The sequence below is a fragment of the Halichoeres trimaculatus genome, unplaced genomic scaffold (genome assembly GCF_033239565.1).
Source record: "Halichoeres trimaculatus isolate MK-OKI-2021-1 unplaced genomic scaffold, fHalTri1.1 fHalTri1_scaffold_2, whole genome shotgun sequence".
In the NCBI taxonomy this organism is placed as follows: Eukaryota; Metazoa; Chordata; class Actinopteri; order Labriformes; family Labridae; genus Halichoeres; species Halichoeres trimaculatus.
The window spans coordinates 3,739,510-3,758,688 of record NW_027437180.1 but is presented as its reverse complement, the minus strand read 5'-3'; the positions used below and the strand labels follow the sequence as shown (position 1 = coordinate 3,758,688).

Here is a 19,179-nt window from a genome sequence, read left to right as displayed (position 1 = left end):
ACTGCTCTTACTCAAGAAAACATTTGATGGCTTGAAAGGTAACTGTGTATAATAACTGATGAGTTATAAGTTATCTTGGGAATATAGTACATTACTCATCAGAGAGGAAAATATCTTTAATTATTATTAGCTTATCATTACAAAATCACAGTGCCCTGAACTGGCCCTCAGTGGCATCATGACCACAGTGAGCTGTGAGCAGAAGAAGGGAAAGCCTGCTGTCCTCCTGTGAGTACCATGCATGATGAGACAACAGTTGATGACAGCAGTCACAACTAAGAAACTATGGATAAAAGTGGATACATTTATAATATATGAAACCAAATCAGTGATCGGTGTAGGTCTATTAATTTCTATGGATTACTTTTGAGATTGTCTGCCTGCATTCTTCAGTGAAGCCCTGACTCTCTGGTACTCTGGGTAGGAAATTGTCTCTCTGGTGGAGGTGAGTGGCTCTTAAAAGAGCCTTTGTGTTGTTAGCAGTCAGGTATGAGACTTTACTTCTTGGCAGCCTTCTCGGTCTTCTTGGGCAGCAGGACAGCCTGGATGTTGGGCAGCACGCCGCCCTGAGCGATGGTCACTCCGCCCAGCAGCTTGTTGAGCTCCTCGTCGTTGCGCACAGCCAGCTGCAGGTGACGGGGGATGATACGGGTCTTCTTGTTGTCACGAGCGGCGTTTCCGGCCAACTCCAGGATCTCAGCGGTCAGGTACTCCAGCACAGCCGCCAGGTAGACGGGGGCACCGGCTCCAACACGCTGAGCATAGTTTCCTTTACGCAGCAGTCTGTGGACACGACCCACGGGGAATTGGAGCCCGGCACGGGATGAACGGGTCTTGGCCTTAGCTCTGGCTTTGCCGCCGGTTTTGCCTCTTCCACTCATGCTTAATCTTTCGTAAGTCTGGACTCAAAGAAGTAATGTCCTCTCTGGCTCACAGTCCCCTGATATAGGCTGAGAGCGCGCGCATTTCCCCGGCGCACCAACCAGTAAAGAGGCTTGGAGCAGAGCAGCAAAGGGCGGCCCGAGCTCAGCTCCGCTCCACCACGCTCTCCAATGAGCAGCGGAGTCTTAGCGGGGGCTCTGTCCCCCTCCTCTGCGGGGCTGAGCTCCAGGAGCGGCCTCTCACCAATCAGCAGCCGGAGCTCTCAAGCAGCGTCACCGTTTCACAGCAGCTCCTCCGCTTTAAGAGCAGCAAGGCTCCGCTCTGCTTCATATATTTCTCCAAGTCAGAGAGAGAAGACAGCATGGCAAGAACCAAACAAACCGCCCGTAAATCCACCGGAGGCAAAGCTCCCAGGAAGCAGCTGGCCACCAAGGCTGCCCGGAAGAGCGCCCCGGCCACCGGCGGCGTCAAGAAGCCTCACCGTTACAGGCCCGGGACCGTGGCTCTCCGGGAGATCCGCCGCTACCAGAAATCCACTGAGCTGCTCATCCGCAAGCTGCCCTTCCAGCGCCTGGTCCGAGAAATCGCTCAGGACTTCAAGACCGACCTGCGCTTCCAGAGCTCTGCTGTCATGGCTCTGCAGGAGGCCAGCGAGGCTTACCTGGTGGGGCTGTTCGAGGACACCAACCTGTGCGCCATCCACGCCAAGAGAGTCACCATCATGCCCAAAGACATCCAGCTGGCCCGCCGCATCCGTGGAGAGAGAGCTTAGACTGTCTGCAGCTCAATAACAACAACACAAAGGCTCTTTTAAGAGCCACCACACCAACAAAAGAGCCGAATCCCGCTCTAAATATCAATCAAACGGAAGTCTCAAAAAGACATACATAATGCAATGCATCTTTCTCCCATGAATCACTCATTTAATCAATTCACAAAATATTTGTTTAATTAACCCATGATCCCCTTCACGCAGCACATCATGAACTAATTTTTTATCCGTCACTCTCACCAATCTATCTCAGTGGATGGGACCTATGATGGTTGAGTCATGCTTGCCAGACTCAGCAGTCCCCTGTCAAACGAACTAACAGCAGCTATCACTGAGGGTCTGCATGAGCTCTACACTGAGTTAATAACATATCTTTTAGACCTTAGAGTGTTTGCTAACTTAGAAGAAGTCCTCCATTGCTTCCCCCGTACTGGGCTGCCAAATACACATGGACCAGAGCCCTGTTCCTCCAGGCTAACTCAGTTAGCTGAATGACTTCAGGATCATCATCACACAAGCTTTCTCTGTGCATGGAAGCAGGTTAAGCTACATTACTGGAGCAAAAGGTCACTTAAACCTGCTCTGGGAAACGTTTATTTCACAAAACTGGACATCCGTCTCCAATCCCCCTCTGCATGCTGAGCTGCAGCTCCCTTCCAGGGACAGTTTGTTCAGGAGCCATGATCTGTGCTGCTTTTCATATGAACGGTTGGGCCGGTGTTGTGCCAAGGTAGCTACCCATGCCAGGATTCCTACCCCCTCCACGGAGGAGAGCGCCTGCGCTGGGTGACGACTGTGGCCGATACAACAACAAGTTGCAACTCTTCTACGTTCACAAACCACGGCAGGTATAGCAACAAGATAATACTTATAAAATAGATACTGAAGTAAGTAAATTTGGTGTTTTACATCAGACAAGTAAACATTTTAATTAATTAATGACACATTTAATTAATTATTAAAGTATTTCACGACACTTTTATCTAGTTAAAGAAATATTATATATTCATTCAATTATTTCGTGATTTATTTGCAATATGTAATAATTATTGACACATTTATTGATTTATTCAATTATGTATTTAATTCAGTTTTCTTTTTTAATTAATGATGTATTTAAATATTTCATTTTAGCATGTTTAGTTCTCCATACTGATGATGGGGGAAATGAAAACTAATCGACCCAGTGTTTATGATTAACCTCCACCCTGTGGTGGCATCAGTCTAACCTGCATCATCAAACCATTTACGTCAGTAGAAGAATCACTATTTCCTCAAACCGACGTGACGTTTTACGTCTGAGAGAAAAAGTTAAGATTGTGATACAAACACTAACCCTGTGGTGGCTGGAGGAGTTGTTCCTCACATCTCATGTGATCAGCTTCAATTGTCCCAACTCCTGTTTTCAAGCTCACCTACCTGACTGAAGGCTTTTCACTCAGATGGGTTTTTAACTCAGGACTCAGTTGAACCATCGACTAATGATGCTTCAGTTTGTTGGAGGAGGAATTCCTGTCCAGTCACAGCTCCATCAGCTTCATGATGTTTGTGTTTCTCTCTTTGCTTCTCTTCAAGTTTATTTTTCTTCATATGCTCACACAGTTAGGCCACTCACACATAGTGAGGAGAGCACAGAAACATTTCAGATTCAATGTTTCTTCAATTGTGTCTTTTACCTTCATCCACAGAGTCCATCACTCCCTCTGTGTCCTCCTCCTCTGGGAGTGTAGCGCTGCTCCTGCTGTCCAGGGTGCTGAACCACATCAGATAAAACCTGTTCTGTGAGTTAAATCAAAGCTCTTTAAAGAACCACCTCAGTCCACACAGATGATGTCCCCTCTGTGATGATGTGTTCACAAAGCGTTTCATACACACTGACCTGCAGCAGGAAATCCATCACAACAGGAATGTCCTCACAAAATAAAACTTTGGTGGCTTGTGTGTAATAAGCCACCACAACCAACTAAAGAGCTGACATACCTAGAAAATGTGAGTCAGACAGAAGTCTTGATAAGACATCACAAATACAATCACTAAATCATTATCCAATGGTGGACATTGTGAATATATGCCTATGATTACCTACAATAATGATTTCACTTAACGTCAAACAAAAAATATACACTCCAACGATGGAGTAAACGTTTGTACAGATTAATGAGCCAGTCAAGAGGTCAACAATCACCTCAGCAGATCACTGCTCCATTGAACAACCAAATGCTGCCACACAGTGGTGGTTTGGAGCTCCTGCGTCGAACCTTCAACCTGGAATTGAAAGCGATAACCACAGCAGGAATTGTGCTTTAAGTACTGAATCGTTTTAGATTCTAATGATTAATTGTCTAAGAGGAAATAAGTTGATGAAAGACCCAAACAAATCCTGTTTTTGCTTGAGGAAGAGTTATTCAGAAACCATGTGATCCTCTATGAGGGTCTCAAACACACCTGCTTTAGCTTCCCAGACTGTCGACTTTGAACTGACACAAAACTCCAAGTAAGGACTTAGACCATGACTCACACACCATGAAAAAAACTGCTTCAGTCTTGACTGGAGGAGGGATTCCTGTTTAATCTAGGCTGTTCAAACAGCTTCATCATGTTTTGCTCATGTTTACATCATAGGATGACACTGCAGCTTACACATGATGTGGAGTCTACAGAAACATCTTTTATGTTGAACTTTTAATGACTCTTTGTTTTTGTTACTTCTTGCTACAGAAACAGAAAGTTTTCTCATAATTCACTCCCTCTGTGTCCTCCTCCTCCTCTGGGAGTGTCGTATTCTTGTAGCTGTCCGAGGTGCTGAACAACATCAGGTAAAAAAGGAGGATGATGTCCTTCCTCATGGAAAATGAGCTGTCAAGGCAATAAAACTTTGTTGGTCACTGTGGTAAGCATGGATTCAAGGTATTACAGTTATTTGAAGTTGTGTACAGTATGTTTACTGTCATGGGAAAATTCAATAATCTGTCAGCTCATCTTCTGTTTGCAAAAAAAATCAATAAGCCTGATGGCTGTAGGTATGCTGAATCTTCTCTGTGGCAGTCTAAACGAGATATAGGAGATATAAAGCAGAGAAGGATGAAGACTAACAGAGAGAGGAAGAGGAGAAGCAAAGCCTCTTCACCCCTCTCAGCTATAGTCCTTCTCTCTATGTCAGTCTTCATCAGGGGGTGCACACAAGCCAAAATATTATTCATCAAGTTACACATCCTGATTCTTCTTTTTCTCCTGAAGAGATTTTGATAAAAACAGTAAATTTGGGGACAAAATATTAAGAGGATACTTTGGGGGCCCGCAAGGTCCACCTGACAAATCCACCTTGACAAAGTGCCTTGAATTAGACGATAAGAGCCACACTCTTATGCTCTTTCTGGATGTCACTTACAGGAAGTTTGAAAAAAAAATCTCACTCAGTGATTTCTGGACATATTCAGTTTTAAAAAGTTTGACATAAAATAAATCAAACTTCTAAAAAATATATACAGCAAGACAATTCATCATCTCAGAATACACCCCACTGCTCACGTGACAGACACATTTCCACCTGTTACATTTCCTCAGGAGTTTATAAAGTTTTGTTCATGAGCATGGGATTTGTAAAGCAAAACACAGTTTGTGTTCTCCTGAGATCTATAACTGATGTCCAGTGTTCCCGAGTTAAATTAATTCGTTTCTGGGTTACAATCAGATGTGTACTAGTTAAAGGCTAAATGAATAATACATAATCTTATAATGAAACATTTTACTGGTGAAGTGATCTGTGTGCTTGTTGACAGGTCACAATAAAACAGAGAGCAGGTTTTCTTTGTGGGAAAGTGTTTTTAAGCAGGTTGATGAAGCTCTGTTACTGTTTATGTTTGGGTGATGACAGCGCACATGTGCAGACATACAAACAGCTGTTAGAGCTGACTGACAGATGATCCATCGGCTGATGCCATCGTCACTACAAGACATTGCTTCATCTGACACTTGTTTTTTTGAACAGTCAATATTTTGAGGATGATGATTTTGTTTAATGTTAAATTTTTTTGAGAATGTGAAGTTTTTAATATCATTTTCTTTTACACTGGCTCTAGTAACACAGAACCTAAGGAGAACGTAACCCGATGGTTTTCTAAAGGTTAGTTAGACCCAAATCAAGATTTAACGTTTGGAGAACGTTCCCTCTTGTTTACACTGAAACCTAACAAAGCCTGATGTTCCCTAAACATTAAAGGGAACAAGTCATAATCTCCTCCTGTGGTTGCACTGCCACCTTCACCAAACATTGAATTTTTGTTTTTTGTTTGATCTGAGAGCGATGAGTAACTGTAGTGCCAAAGTGTAATAAGCCTGAGTGTGGTTTTAGAAAAATGAGGATGGATAAACATTTTCCTCTGGATCATCATCAATCTAAAAATGATTATCTACACATTGCCATGGATGCTTCCAGAGTTTGGACTAATATTGCTTACAGTTATTTTTAATTCATAAATCATAAAAATAAATAATAAAAATTTTAAAAAATATACTCAAATTTCTTTACAGAGCACATCTAATTAAGGATTTAAAACCAACTGCTTAATGAATTCGAATTTTTGTCAACATTGAAACCAAACTTAAGGAAGAAAAAACAATTAGTGCTAGAAATTTGATGTTTTTTGAAATACAAAGTCTGATTTGATGCTGAAAAGAAAAAAAAAAAAAAAAACAGAGGTCGAATTTATAGTCAAACTCTGATGTCACAGAAAAACTTAATGCAATGATATTTAGTGTAATTATTCAATTATAATTTGATTATTTTCATTTGATTATAATAGTTGTTTGAGTGCTTGTGTTTTGGAGCATGCATGCTCAACGCTGGGGAAAAGTAAACCCTGATTGTTAGTCATTATTAGTAAGAGTTTGGAGCTGTATGTTGGAGTGATAACTCTTGATTAAATCAGATCAGACATAAATCTGACAAACTGCACAAAGCCTTTGTCACGGACAGAAAATTATCTCCAAACCCTCCCGTGCTTTCAGAAAGTCCGATGGAGCGGCTGAAACTTGATTTCCCTTTTTCCAAACTCTTTTTAAACTGCAGAAAGTGTCTCTTCTCATTCTCTGTGCTGTTTTCTGTGAGACTCTGGACATTCAATTCATGCTCAAACGAAAAAAAAAAAAAGACACAACTGATGACTGGATCAAGACGCACAAAGAAATTTGGCGCACGGCGCGCGGATGAAGCTGGAACCGCTCGAGGATTTGAGACAAAGCCAAAACCTCCCCCCTCAGTTCGGACCCCAGTCCAAACCCCAGTCCCAGCCAATCCTGCATGAGCTGCAGCACGGCTTTATCTGCATGGAGGAGCCTTTAAAAAAGCGCCCCCGGCTAAAGTCCGTCATCGTCTGAGTGAGCAGCCAGCTAATATGCCTGAGACAGTGAAAGCGCCCAAGAAGGGCTCCAAGAAAGCCGTGTCTAAAGCCACCAAGAGCGGCAAGAAGAGGAGGAGGACCAGGAAGGAGAGCTACGCCATCTATGTCTACAAGGTCCTGAAGCAGGTTCACCCCGACACCGGGATCTCGTCCAAAGCTATGGGCATCATGAACTCGTTCGTCAGCGACATCTTCGAGCGCATCGCCGGTGAGGCCTCTCGTCTGGCTCACTACAACAAGCGCTCCACCATCACGTCGCGGGAGATCCAGACCGCCGTCCGCCTGCTGCTGCCCGGTGAGCTGGCCAAGCACGCCGTGTCCGAGGGCACCAAGGCTGTGACCAAGTACACCAGCTCCAAGTAAACAGCTCTGCTGACAACACAAACCAACGGCTCTTTTAAGAGCCACCCACTCACAGTTTAACGAGTATTTTCCTCACTCTGGATAATACATTACTGCTGTGCATTAATATTTATCTGTAATAACCCCCATTTAACCATTAATACCAGTACTGATATGTTTACCAGCTCTGCCAACAAGACAAATCAACAACTCTCTTTAGAGCTATCCACTTCCAGCTAAAGCGAGTCATTTCATCACTTCTTCATTACTGGTGGCAATGAGTCAAGCAGTTTCTCTCGCAGGTTTTCAGGGCTATTTGAATGTCTCTGATACTTGATACAGCGGGTTACTTCCAGGTGCCTGTAAGACTTTCACGATAAGCCTGAAGGAAAAATTTGCAACTTCGTCGCACTTGTTGCAATGACATTGTTCTATTCCCTGAATTTCTCCTCCGGGATAAATAAAGCATATCATATTCTATTCTATTTAATTCTATTCTATTCTATTCTATTCCATTCTATTCTATTCTATTCTATTCTATCCTATTCTATCCTATTCTACTCCATTTTATTCTATTTTATTCTAATCCATTCTGTTCTACTTAATGGAGACAATTCACCGAAAAGCATCAAAGTCAAAGGAAATATTTGTCACTCAAAAAGGCCAATGCACTGAAGGAATTTTTTCTACAGGACGATCTACGTAGCTTGAATTAAAAAAAAAAAAAAAAACACAGGAAGGACTGAAACACTGGATTCCACAGAAAACGGGTGCATAAATGATGACAGAGGTAAAATGTAGCTGGAAGATAAAAAAGAAGGGGAAGCTGGGCTCCACAAACGTCAATATGTTCAAGACTCCGCGGCAAGAATTTTCTTTCTATGTGCACATCTAGAAACTAATGTCCGCTCTGCATACCACAGTGTTGAAAATTATAATTAACATGATTTGAACTGTAAAGACGATTTCCCTCCATTACCACCTTGGTTTTCTCTCTTCCACAATAGGCTTGAAACGGTTTCTGAACACAGTCCTCACCTTTACATATTAAGGATCACATCCAGCAGGTTCCAGACACTGTACAGAGTGAACATCACAGGCATTGAGTGGGTGAACCTGACAGGTCGGAGTCTGCTCTGTGTAATCCGAGTTAAATGAGGATGCTGTACAATAATGTTTCTAATAATAGTAACATTCGCTGAGGGATTATGTGCTCTTCACATGAGGACAGTGGGTGGTCCTGAAAAGGACCTTTGTTTGTCATAAGCAGTCAGATAAATGGTTTAACCTCCGAATCCGTACAGAGTGCGTCCCTGTCTCTTGAGAGCGTAAACCACGTCCATGGCGGTCACGGTCTTTCTCTTGGCGTGCTCGGTGTAGGTGACGGCGTCACGGATCACGTTCTCCAGGAAGACCTTGAGCACCCCGCGGGTCTCCTCGTAGATCAGACCGGAGATCCGCTTGACTCCGCCACGGCGAGCCAGACGGCGGATAGCGGGCTTGGTGATGCCCTGGATGTTATCACGGAGGACTTTACGGTGACGCTTAGCGCCTCCTTTACCGAGTCCTTTTCCTCCCTTGCTTTTTTTTTTTTTTTTTTTTTTTTTTTTTAATTTTAAATAATCTTTATTTAATACTCAAAGGCGAAATACAAAAGAGAAACATTGAAAATTGCATCAGTATAAGGAATAAATTAAAAAAAAAAAAAAAAAAAAAAAAAAAAAAAAGGAAAAAAAACAAACAATAAGTGAAGCGCAAGAGAAAAATACAAAGTCAAAGATTTAGGATGTCCCAGGGTAGGGGACTTCCCCTCTTCAAATCTATAGATTTCCTCTTCCTCAGATCAGTTTTAATGTTCTTAAAAACTGCATCACTTGTGATGACAGATTGGTGAATGACAGTTTTAGCACGGGTTTTCCAGATGTGAGTGTTTGTGATGGACATGATGAGCCAGAACAGTCTCCGGGTGTTGTCTGTAAGTGTTTCCTGAAAGAGTCCATACATGACTGACTGTTCGTTGATGCTGATGTTGAATCCAATCCCGGTCATTTTTTGTCTAATATCTTTGGTTCTGAAACAGTCCAGGAGCAGGTGTTGAATAGTTTCATCCTCGTTACATGAGGGCATCGGACACTTTTTTGTTGTTACAAAACAACTCCACTGAACCACTGCTCTAACAGGAAGTCTGTTGACACTGATCAGCCACACTACATCTTTCAGTTTTTCAGTTAACACTTTATCATTGACATTTTTGATTATTTGTGGAAACTCAGTTTCTCTTGTATGTTTGTAGGGCACCAGTCCTCCGTTTTTATGCTCATTAACAGCGTTATAGATTTGTTTAGATGAAGTAGTTGTCCAGTTTATTTGTAAATGGTTGTAAGATGTAGTGAAGTCACCAAACAGGAGTTTGTAGTATGGGACACGTGACCTCGCTCCTCCTTTCAGTTTGGTCCAGAGGGTTTTATTGGTTACTGCCCAGCTGGCTCCCCTGCTGAGAGCGTTAAAAACATTTTTAATGAAGGGGATCATGAGGACCGTGCTGAGGTCAGGAGCCCCCAGGCCTCCGTTTGTTTTGCTTTTGAACAAGATATTTCTTTTGGTGACTTCTCTATTAGTGCCCCAAACATGTTTCACACATAATTTGTTCAGAGTTATAATAGTTTTTGATGTTGGAGGGAAAACGGTGGATAAAAAGAGAAGCTTTGATATAATGTGAGTTTTTATGATATTAATACGGGAATTATAAAAGGTGTTTTTATTTTCCCATTTCTGAACCTCTTCTTTAATTTCATTTATCTTTTTAGACCAGTTAAGTTGACAGCAGTCCTTACCATTTAACCAAACACCAAGTACTTTAATTTCATCTTTTACCTGTGTATTAATATGTGTTTGGTTCTGAGTCTTACCTATCCACACTGCTTCAGATTTATTTTGATTTAATTTTGCACCTGATGCCTCTTCATAAAGAGCAAGGTGAGAATTTAAAATGTCCATCTCTGTCTGGTTTCTGATGACGACAGTGACATCATCAGCGTAGGCCAAAGCAGCCACTCTGAAAGAGTCTCCAATCAGAGCACCTTTAATGCCATCGTCACTGTTTATTCTTTTAATGACAGGACTTATGGCGATCACATAGAGCGCAGCGCTGAGAGGACAGCCCTGCTTCACTCCACGAAGTACTTGAAAAGGTTCAGTTAAAACACCGTTTATATTTACCTGTACAGTACATTTTTTATACAACAATTGAATCATTTTAACAAACTCACAGGGAAAACCGTATGCTCTCAAAACAGACCATAAATATTCATGTGATAAATAATCAAAGGCTTTTTTCTGGTCTAACCCCAGCACATAAAAATCAGTTTTACTACCATAAATAATTTCTCTTAGACAGCTGAGGTTGTCCCACATTAGACGGCCTTTGATTGCACATGTTTGTTCTTGTTCTATTATAATATCTAAGACATCATTTAGTCTATTCATTATTATTTTAGCTAATATTTTATAATCACTGTTCATTATTGTAATTGGTCTGTAGTTATCTATATCACAATCATCACCTTTTTTATATAATAAAGACATAACACCTTGATAAAAGGTATCACCCAGGAAACCATCCTTAAAACCAGAGTTAAAGACTGAAACTAAGAGGTCAATGACATCATCACCGACCAGTTTATAAAACTCAGGGGGCAGGCCGTCGGGACCCGGACATTTACCCAGATTTAACTGGTTAATTGCTGTGATGACTTCATCTTTCCTAACGTCACCTAACAGTGAGGAGAAGAAGGAGGGGTCATACGGTTTGATGACATCAACAAAGGAGCTGATGACGTCAGCGTCAGAAGCTAAACACCCGTACATAAGAGAGCAGCTTTCTACTACAGCACGTCTTTTCTCCTCTTCATCAAAACATAATCTACCTGTGAGATCTTTAACACATTTGATAAAGTTACTTTTCCTCCTCTTCTGACCGGCAGAGATAGAATAAGACACATTTCCTCTGTGGTCATTGCCGCTTACCTTCTGTATATTAAATAATAATTCGTTATTAATCTCATCAATCTGACTTTTCAGTTCATTCATTTCATTTTCTTCTATTTCACTTCTATGTTTATTACACTTTAATTCAACATACCTTTTCACTTTATCATTATACTCAATGTTTCTTATTCTATTTAATTCACGGCATTTAAATTTAAAGAAGTTCATCACCCTGTTTTTCAACAGCTCCCACAGTTCAACATCAGACTTTACAAACACTTTTAAATCTAAAACTTTTCTTATCTCGTCCTTTAATTCATTAACTAGTTCGACATTTTTTAAACAATTAATATTAAGTTTCCAAAATCCCTTCACATCTTTATCACAGCACATGACAGAAGCTTTAACTAAGAGATGATCTGAGTGATTGTTGAGAAGAGTTTCATATTTCAATGCTTTCATCTGCGTAGATAAATAAATCCGGTCAATTCTAGTTTTTGTTTTCCCATCAAAACGGGTGAAGCTGATTTCTTGTGGTTTTAAGACTCTATAAATATCATTTAGAGAAGCATCATTACAAATATCAGACAACAATTTGCCTTCCCTTGACATGGTAAAAGGAGTGGAGGCAATTCTATCATTTTTCTCTGTAATAGTGTTGAAATCTCCACATAAGATAATAGTAAACCCAACATGAATTATTTCTCTTAGTTTTTTAAATAACTGCATCTTGCTTGCTCTGTCAGGCGCAGTGTAAACATTAATGATGCGGAATTTTTGATTCCTATAGAAGCAGTCGATCATTAAAAGTCTGCCAGGGATAATATCTCTACGTTTGGTTATATTGATATTATGATCTTTAAAGAAAATACCAACACCATCAGCACTACTTTCTCCTATGGATATTATACTGGTCCCTTTAGACCAACGACTACACACATCAACTACATCGGTGTTACTTTTAAGTCGGAGCTCTTGTAAGCACAGCACATCAAAGTCCATGTTTAACAGATAGTTCAGCTTTTCATTCCGAAACTGAGAGGATTGTATTCCTCTCAGATTCCAAGAGCCGACATGGATGAGACTCATAGAGAAGAAGAAACAAGGGGAAGTTATTTAGGACTTAACTTTTGATCAGATCGTTCTATTTCGTATAGGCTTCGCCCTTTAAGGCTATCGCTAGTGGGTTCACCCTCGCGCGTCAGCGCAGCACTGAAAAAACTTAGTCCACGCCCACCCACGTGATGGGCCTCCCGCGCTACTTGCCTATAAATGGCCGCGGGTTCATACAATCTGCTCCCTCTTTTTCTTCAGCAGTCATGAAGTAGCACTAGAAGAACAACAGTAGCAGCAGGTATAGCGTCGTCGGAGACCGTCGGAGACCGCCGTAGACCGTCGGAGACCGCCGTAGACCGTCGGAGACCGCCGTAGACCGCCGGAGACCGCCGTAGACCGTCGGAGACCGTCGGAGACCATCGCAGACCGTCGGACTCCTGCCCTGACCCGACCCGGAGGACACCGGACAAGTGCCAATTCTGCAAGAGAAGTCCCCGTACTGCAAGCTGTTATCCCCAGCAGAGAGCGGCGTCGAGTGGATTTTTTTCACCGACGCTGCGGAGGATGTTTCTCCGTCGCCGACGCTTGCAGTCTGGAGGAAGCCATCAACCTACTCGCAGGACCGGGTTCGAATGAAGTCGGCCCCGAGGAGGCACTGTCAGTATCACTCCAACCGGAGGAGACCGACTTCGAGGATGAGCACGTGGGGGCTCGCTCAGGTATAGCTGGGGTCCCCCTGTGGTCGATCACCTCTCTGCAGGTCATCGGAGCGCTCGTCCAGGAGCTTCCCGGCATCATCGAGAGGGCGGCAGCACACAGCTCACAGATGAAGGCTTCCTGCCGGTCCTCCATTGAATCCAGACCAAGCGGCCGTCTTCGAGTTGAGGAGCTGGCTGAAAGAGCAGAGGAGCTGAGCAAGGCAGCGAGCACGATCATCCCGCTCTGCGGTGGCTACAGCTCGCGTCATGGCCTGGCAGCATCAGATGTACCGCAACATGTGGCTCTGTCTGTCCTTCTTCATCCCAGAGCCAGTCAAGAAGAGCTGCTGGATGGCCCCATCTCCGCGGACGCGCTGTGCGGCCAGCAGCTGCACTCTCTCATGGAGCACATGCACAAGACGGCAGAGGAAGAGGAGAGAATCTGGAGGCGTGAGACCGGCTTTCAGCGCCCAGCGGGTCACGGGCTGATCCGGTGGGACCACCGGGACCAGCCCCAGAGGCGACCGCAGCGTCCTGCGGCATCTGTCTCTCGCCCCCCCCCCTGTTCAGCTCCTCCTCCACCTCCTCCGGGGTTTGTGTGCAGCGGAAAAGGGAAAGGAGTTGGCGTGGCGACACCAACAACACCAACAGCTCTTGTAAGAGCCACTCACAGATCTCATCTGTTGAGCTCTCCTTTTTCCCTCCTTCAAAGTCCGGCCCGCTGACATGGCGGCGGACGGTGATCACACAGCCCCCACACAGAGCGAGCCTGCTGCCGTTAACTCTTCGGTTAACGAGCAGCACGGCCGCGAGTCATCAAAGCAGCACACCGCTCCTTCACACACGGAGCGCTCCCTGTTTGCTCCGGCTGATGCCAAATTAAATATTCATGAGCCCACGGACAGAGATTCTCTGCTCCGTGTGGACAGGTTGGCTTCGCCTTTTTCCCTCTCTTCTCAGTCAGTGGATAAAGAGCCCTATCAGCCCCTTCAATCAGAGCCCCCCATGTGCTGCAGCTCAGATTTCTCTGGCGCAGGCAGCGGCGGCTTAAGTTGGCTCACCTCTCTCTCGGAGGAGGCGCCACAGCAACATGCTCGCCGCTCTCAGAGCGCTGCTCAGAGTGGCAACGGGTATGTTCGCTGGACAGGTAGATGGACAGGCTGATCGCCAGGGGTTCTACTCTGCAGTTCGCTTCGTCTCCTCCACCGTTCAGCGGGATCCTGGCTGATGCCATTTTGAATATTCATGAGCCCACGGACAGAGATTCTCTCCTGTGTGGACAGGTTGGCTTCGCCTTTTTCCCTCTCTTCTTAGTCAGTGGAAAAAGAGCCTGACCAGCCCTTTCAATCAGAGCCCCGCATGGGCTGCAGCTCAGATTTCTCTGACGCAGGCAGCGGCGGCGAGGGTTTTAAGCTGGCTCACCTCTCTCTCGGAGGAGGCGCCACAGCAACATGCTCGCCGCTCTCAGAGCGCTGCTCAGAGTGGAGGCGCGTATGTTCGCTGGACAGGTGGATGGACAAGCTGATCGCCAGGGGTTATACTTTGCAGTTTGCTTCGTCTCCCCCACCGTTCAGCGGGATTCTGGAGACACACCTGTCCTCACAGGATCAGTGTGTGTTCCTACAGAAGGAGGTGCAGGAGTTTGCAAAAAAAAAAAAAAAAAAAAAAAGTCATCTCCAGAGTCCCACAGGGAGATGAGAATCAGGGTTTTTACTCCCGTTATTTCCTGGTTCCCAAGAAAACGGGAGGGATGAGACCCATTCTGGACCTGTCACTGTTCAACACAGTGATAATGCAGCGTCCGTTTCACACGCTGACGATAAAACTAGTACTGGAATGCGGCCAGGAGAACAATGAACCTGAAGGGCGCATACTTTCACGTCTTTATTATTCTGAAACACAGGAAATTCCTGTGTTTCTCGTTTTCAAAGGTCCAATACCAGTACAATCGTCTCTCCTTCGGTTATTCTCTCGCTCCCCGCACGTTCTCCAAGTGTGTGGAGGCAGCTCTGCAGCCACTACACAGGAGAGGGATGAGAGTTCCCTTTTACCTGGACGACCTGTTTTTACTGGCTCGATCCAGGGAGGAGGCGGCAGCTCAGACTCAGGTGCTGGTTTTTCACCTGTTGAAGCTGCTTCGCTATCAATTTGGAAAAGAGCTCGCTTTTTCCGTCTCAGCAGATAATTTATCTGGGAGTGGAGCTGAACTCAGCCACAATGAGCGCGCGGCTATCTCAGGAGAGGTCGCAGACTCTGACAGCCCTCCTCAGACGAGTTGTCCCCAGCAGGGTGGTGACAGCATTTTTATTATGCGGCTGCTCGGCATGATGTCAGCGGCTCATGTAGTACCATTGGGATTACTTCACATGAGACGGCTGCAGACATTGTTCATCCGTCTGCGCATCGACCCGGTGCGTCAGCGGAGACGCATGGTGTTAGTTTCCCCCTCAGTGTTTCCCGTTTTGGATCACTGGAACGACCCGAGTCCTGAAGTCGGGGTTACCGTTAGGGAAGACATCATGTCACGTTTCTGTGTTCACGGATGCTTCTCTCTCGGGGTGGGGGGGGCACGTGTCTCTCTCAGGTTGTGGGGGGACAGTGGACAGCTCACATGTCTCTCCACATAAATGCGTTGAAGCTTCTGACAGTGTGGGAAGTGGTTCAGCATTTCACTCCTGTTCTACAGAAGCAGCATGTTCTGATCCACACAGACAACCAAGTAACAGCGGCTTATATAAACCGTCAGGGCGGCGTGCGCTCGGTGCAGCTGCTGGACATAGCCAGAAAGCTGTTATGTTGGGCGCACAGTCATCTCCTCTCTATCAGAGCGGTGTACATCCCCGGTGTGCAAAACAGGGGGCGGACATCATGTCGAGGGGAGGTCCTCAGGCGAGAGACTGGAGCCTGCATCCCGAGCTGGTGTCTCAGATTTGGTCAATGTTCGGGCAGGCAGAGGTGGACGTGTTCGCGGCGCGAGAAAACACTCAGTGTGCCCTGTGGTTTTCTCTGAGCGCACGAGACAACCCTCCTCTGGGGGTGGATGCGTTCTCACACCACCCCTGGCCCAAAAAGCTTCTTAATGCTTCCGCCCGTCCCTCTGATTCCTCGGTTTCTATGGAGGATTCAGGAGGAGCAGCTGTCAGCTGTCCTCATAGCTCCGGAGCGCACGGGAGCGTCATGGTTTCCATGGTTACAGCGCCTGCTAGTGGGCCTGCCATGGATGATTCCGTGGCGGGGGATGCTCTCTCCCAAGCAGGGGGGAACGATCAGGAGTTTCCCTGTGATTGGTCAGCGTCTGTGGGCCTGGCCGCTGAAAGGGAGCGCTTATAGAGGCTCGGACTCTCTCCCGAGGTCGTGCGCACAATCCAGAGCGCAAGAGCTGCATCCACGAGAGCAGCATACTCGGGGAAATGGGCAGTTTTTCAGCGCTGGTGCATGGAGTCAGGCTTGGATCCAGTGTCTTGTCCTCTGCCTCGCGTGCTGTCTTTCCTCCAGCTCCTAATGGACAGAGGTTTGGCTTTTAGCACGTTTAAAACTTATGCAGCTGCGTTTTCAGCTTGTCATGAAGGGTTTGGTGACAGAACTGTGTTTAGTCACTCACTGATGAAACGCTTCCTCAAAGGCGTGAGGAGAGACAGACCGATTTCTCGCTCCTTTGCTCCTCAGTGGGATTTATCTCTGGTTTTACGGGCGTTGAGCAAGGCTCCGTTTGAACCCCTGTCTCAAATCTCACCAAAGTTTTTATCACTCAAAACAGCTCTGCTTTTAGCTCTTACTTCAGCTAAGAGAGTGAGTGATCTGTCAGCCCTCTCAGTTGCTCCATCTTGCCTGCACATTCAGGGAGATTGCAGCTCGGCTGTTTTACGCCCGAATCCTTCCTACATGCCTAAGAACATTAATAGCTCTTTTAGATCAAGAGTTATTAAGTTGGAGGGTTTTTTCCCTCCTCCGCATGACTCCGAGGAGGAGGCTGCATCACACCTTCTTTGCCCTGTGCGCGCTCTGTCTTGTTACGTGGAGCGCACGGCCACGCTGCGTCACTCTCAGCGTTTGTTTGTGCATCATAGAGAGCACTCGCAGGGGCGCCCTCTCTCTGCTCAGCGCCTGTCACATTGGCTGTGTGAGGCTATTTCACAGGCTTATGTGTCAGCTGGCTGTGTTCCTTCTGAGCACATCAGGGCACATTTTACAAGAGGATTTTCCTCTTGTGTGGCTTTGCACAGTGGGATGTCAGTGGAAGATATCTGCGCTGCAGCATCTTGGTCTTCCCCATGCTCTTTTGTGCGGTTTTATCTGAGAGATGTCTCTCTCTTCTCTATGTCCCACTCTGTTAGGGATCCTATCAGAGTGATGGTTGTGACATGAATGAATTCATTCTGTTTTCTGGATGAGACAGGCGTGTTGTTGGGTCTGTTCTGTTCATTGTTTGACTGTTACAATGCGTAACGATCGTCTTCTCTGCTTTTCAGCAACAGACAGATGTGTTTTAGGTCTGTTCTGTTCATTGTTTGACTGTTACAATGCGTAACGATCGTCTTCTCTGCTTTCAGCAACAGACCAGCAGAGTCAGCTTCATGGATCAGGAGTATTCCTTATCTGGAGGCTGAGACAGATGTGTTGTTGGGTCTGTTCTGCTCATTGTTTGACTGTTACAATGCGTAACGATCGTCTTCTCTGCTTTTCAGCAACAGACCAGCAGAGTCAGCTCTTATGGATCAGGAATATTCATTATCTGGAGGCTGATAAGGAACACATCATCAGGAAGTGGTTTTTGCGCACGTTTTGCGCATACAGGGCACAGGAGTTCACATGATACAGGATTCTGTGAATGAGCTTGTGTGCAGACCTGAGTTTATTGGAAGCTTTGTTGCTGGGTTTTTCGGATGAGGACCCAGTGAGGCATTGACTACATCCTGCTTCGCCTTTAACCCACTAGCGATAGCCTTAAAGGGCGAAGCCTATACGAAATAGAACGTTAGTTACGTATTGTAACTCCAGATTCTATGAGTATAGGCGCAGCCCTTTAAGCTATGGGCCTCACTGGTTCCCCTTATCAGCTGAAGAAAAAGGCTGTTATCGGGAGCAGATTGTATGAACCCGCGGCCATTTATAGGCAAGTAGCGCGGGAGGCCCATCACGTGGGTGGGCGTGGACTAAGTTTTTTCAGTGCTGCGCTGACGCGCGAGGGTGAACCCACTAGCGATAGCCTTAAAGGGCTGCGCCTATACTCATAGAATCTGGAGTTACAATACGTAACTAACGTTTCTCTCTCCCATGATCTGCAGCAGAGGCCGGGCGCTTCTTTCTTCTAACTGGGACAGGATCCGGGGGAGAGGACGAAGCTGAGCTGGAGGACGACGGGAGGCTCAACACCTCCAGTTCTCCCAGGGAGGTCAGAGGGGAGCTGGTCTGTGGTCCTCCATGGGCAGGGGAACAACAGGAAGTTTCGCTCTCGCTGGCGCTCTCGTAGTGCTCCGGGGATTCTCCGTCGCTGTCAGAAACCTCTTCACCGCTATCACTGATATCCTCAGCCTCACTGTCTCCATCTCCGATGTTAATAATAGGTAATTAATTAATAGGTTAATTAATATGATAGTTTCCTCCCTTTCCTCTTCCACTCATTTTCAGTAGTTAGCTGTAGCGTACGATGTGGAACTGAGACACGCTGCTCGCTGCATTAAACACTGCATGAGGACGTGCCAGAGCTCCGAGGCAGCGCTTTTCTTCCTCCTCTCCTTTCTGTCGTCTGTGTGGATTTCGATGTTCCTGGTAGATCAGCGCCCTCTGCTGAATCAGTTTCTCTTCTGCTGCGTTTGCCCTGATCAAGATGAGCAGAGACGACCACACGACAACAAGTCCGCATCCTTTACAAGCGATCCATCAGTCAACTTTAAAGCACACAAACACCAAGATGGTGAAAACAGAGTAGAATCACAGCCTCATACACACATCTGATAGAAGATCTGCGAGTGAGAGGATGTGTGATTTAAAGACAGCACGGTGGTATGGGAAGGAGTATCTAACAAAATAAGATCAAAAAACA

At 45.5% G+C, this 19,179-nt stretch overlaps 4 protein-coding genes across 4 annotated transcripts; 2 read left to right on the top strand and 2 right to left on the bottom strand.

Moving 5' to 3' along the window:
- Window positions 1-478: 478 nt before the first annotated feature.
- Window positions 479-894, bottom strand: LOC141806473 (histone H2A). Its single transcript, XM_074692034.1, has one exon. It carries the CDS (start codon window positions 879-881, stop codon window positions 498-500), a length of 384 nt encoding a protein of 127 aa, XP_074548135.1. The 5' UTR covers window positions 882-894; the 3' UTR covers window positions 479-497.
- A 349-nt stretch (window positions 895-1,243) lies between these two features.
- LOC141806194 (histone H3) lies at window positions 1,244-1,654 on the top strand. Its single transcript, XM_074691521.1, has one exon. It carries the CDS (start codon window positions 1,244-1,246, stop codon window positions 1,652-1,654), a length of 411 nt encoding a protein of 136 aa, XP_074547622.1.
- A 5,393-nt stretch (window positions 1,655-7,047) lies between these two features.
- On the top strand, window positions 7,048-7,416 carry LOC141806641 (histone H2B 1/2-like). Its single transcript, XM_074692265.1, has one exon. The coding sequence runs from the start codon at window positions 7,048-7,050 to the stop codon at window positions 7,414-7,416; it is 369 nt and encodes a 122-aa protein (XP_074548366.1).
- Window positions 7,417-8,611: 1,195 nt separating this feature from the next.
- On the bottom strand, window positions 8,612-9,444 carry LOC141810379 (histone H4-like). Its single transcript, XM_074697860.1, has 2 exons — window positions 9,407-9,444; window positions 8,612-8,976 (listed from the first exon to the last, which is right to left on the bottom strand). The coding sequence occupies exons 1-2, from the start codon at window positions 9,442-9,444 to the stop codon at window positions 8,679-8,681; spliced, it is 336 nt and encodes a 111-aa protein (XP_074553961.1). The 3' UTR covers window positions 8,612-8,678.
- Between the last annotated feature and the right edge of the window lie 9,735 nt (window positions 9,445-19,179).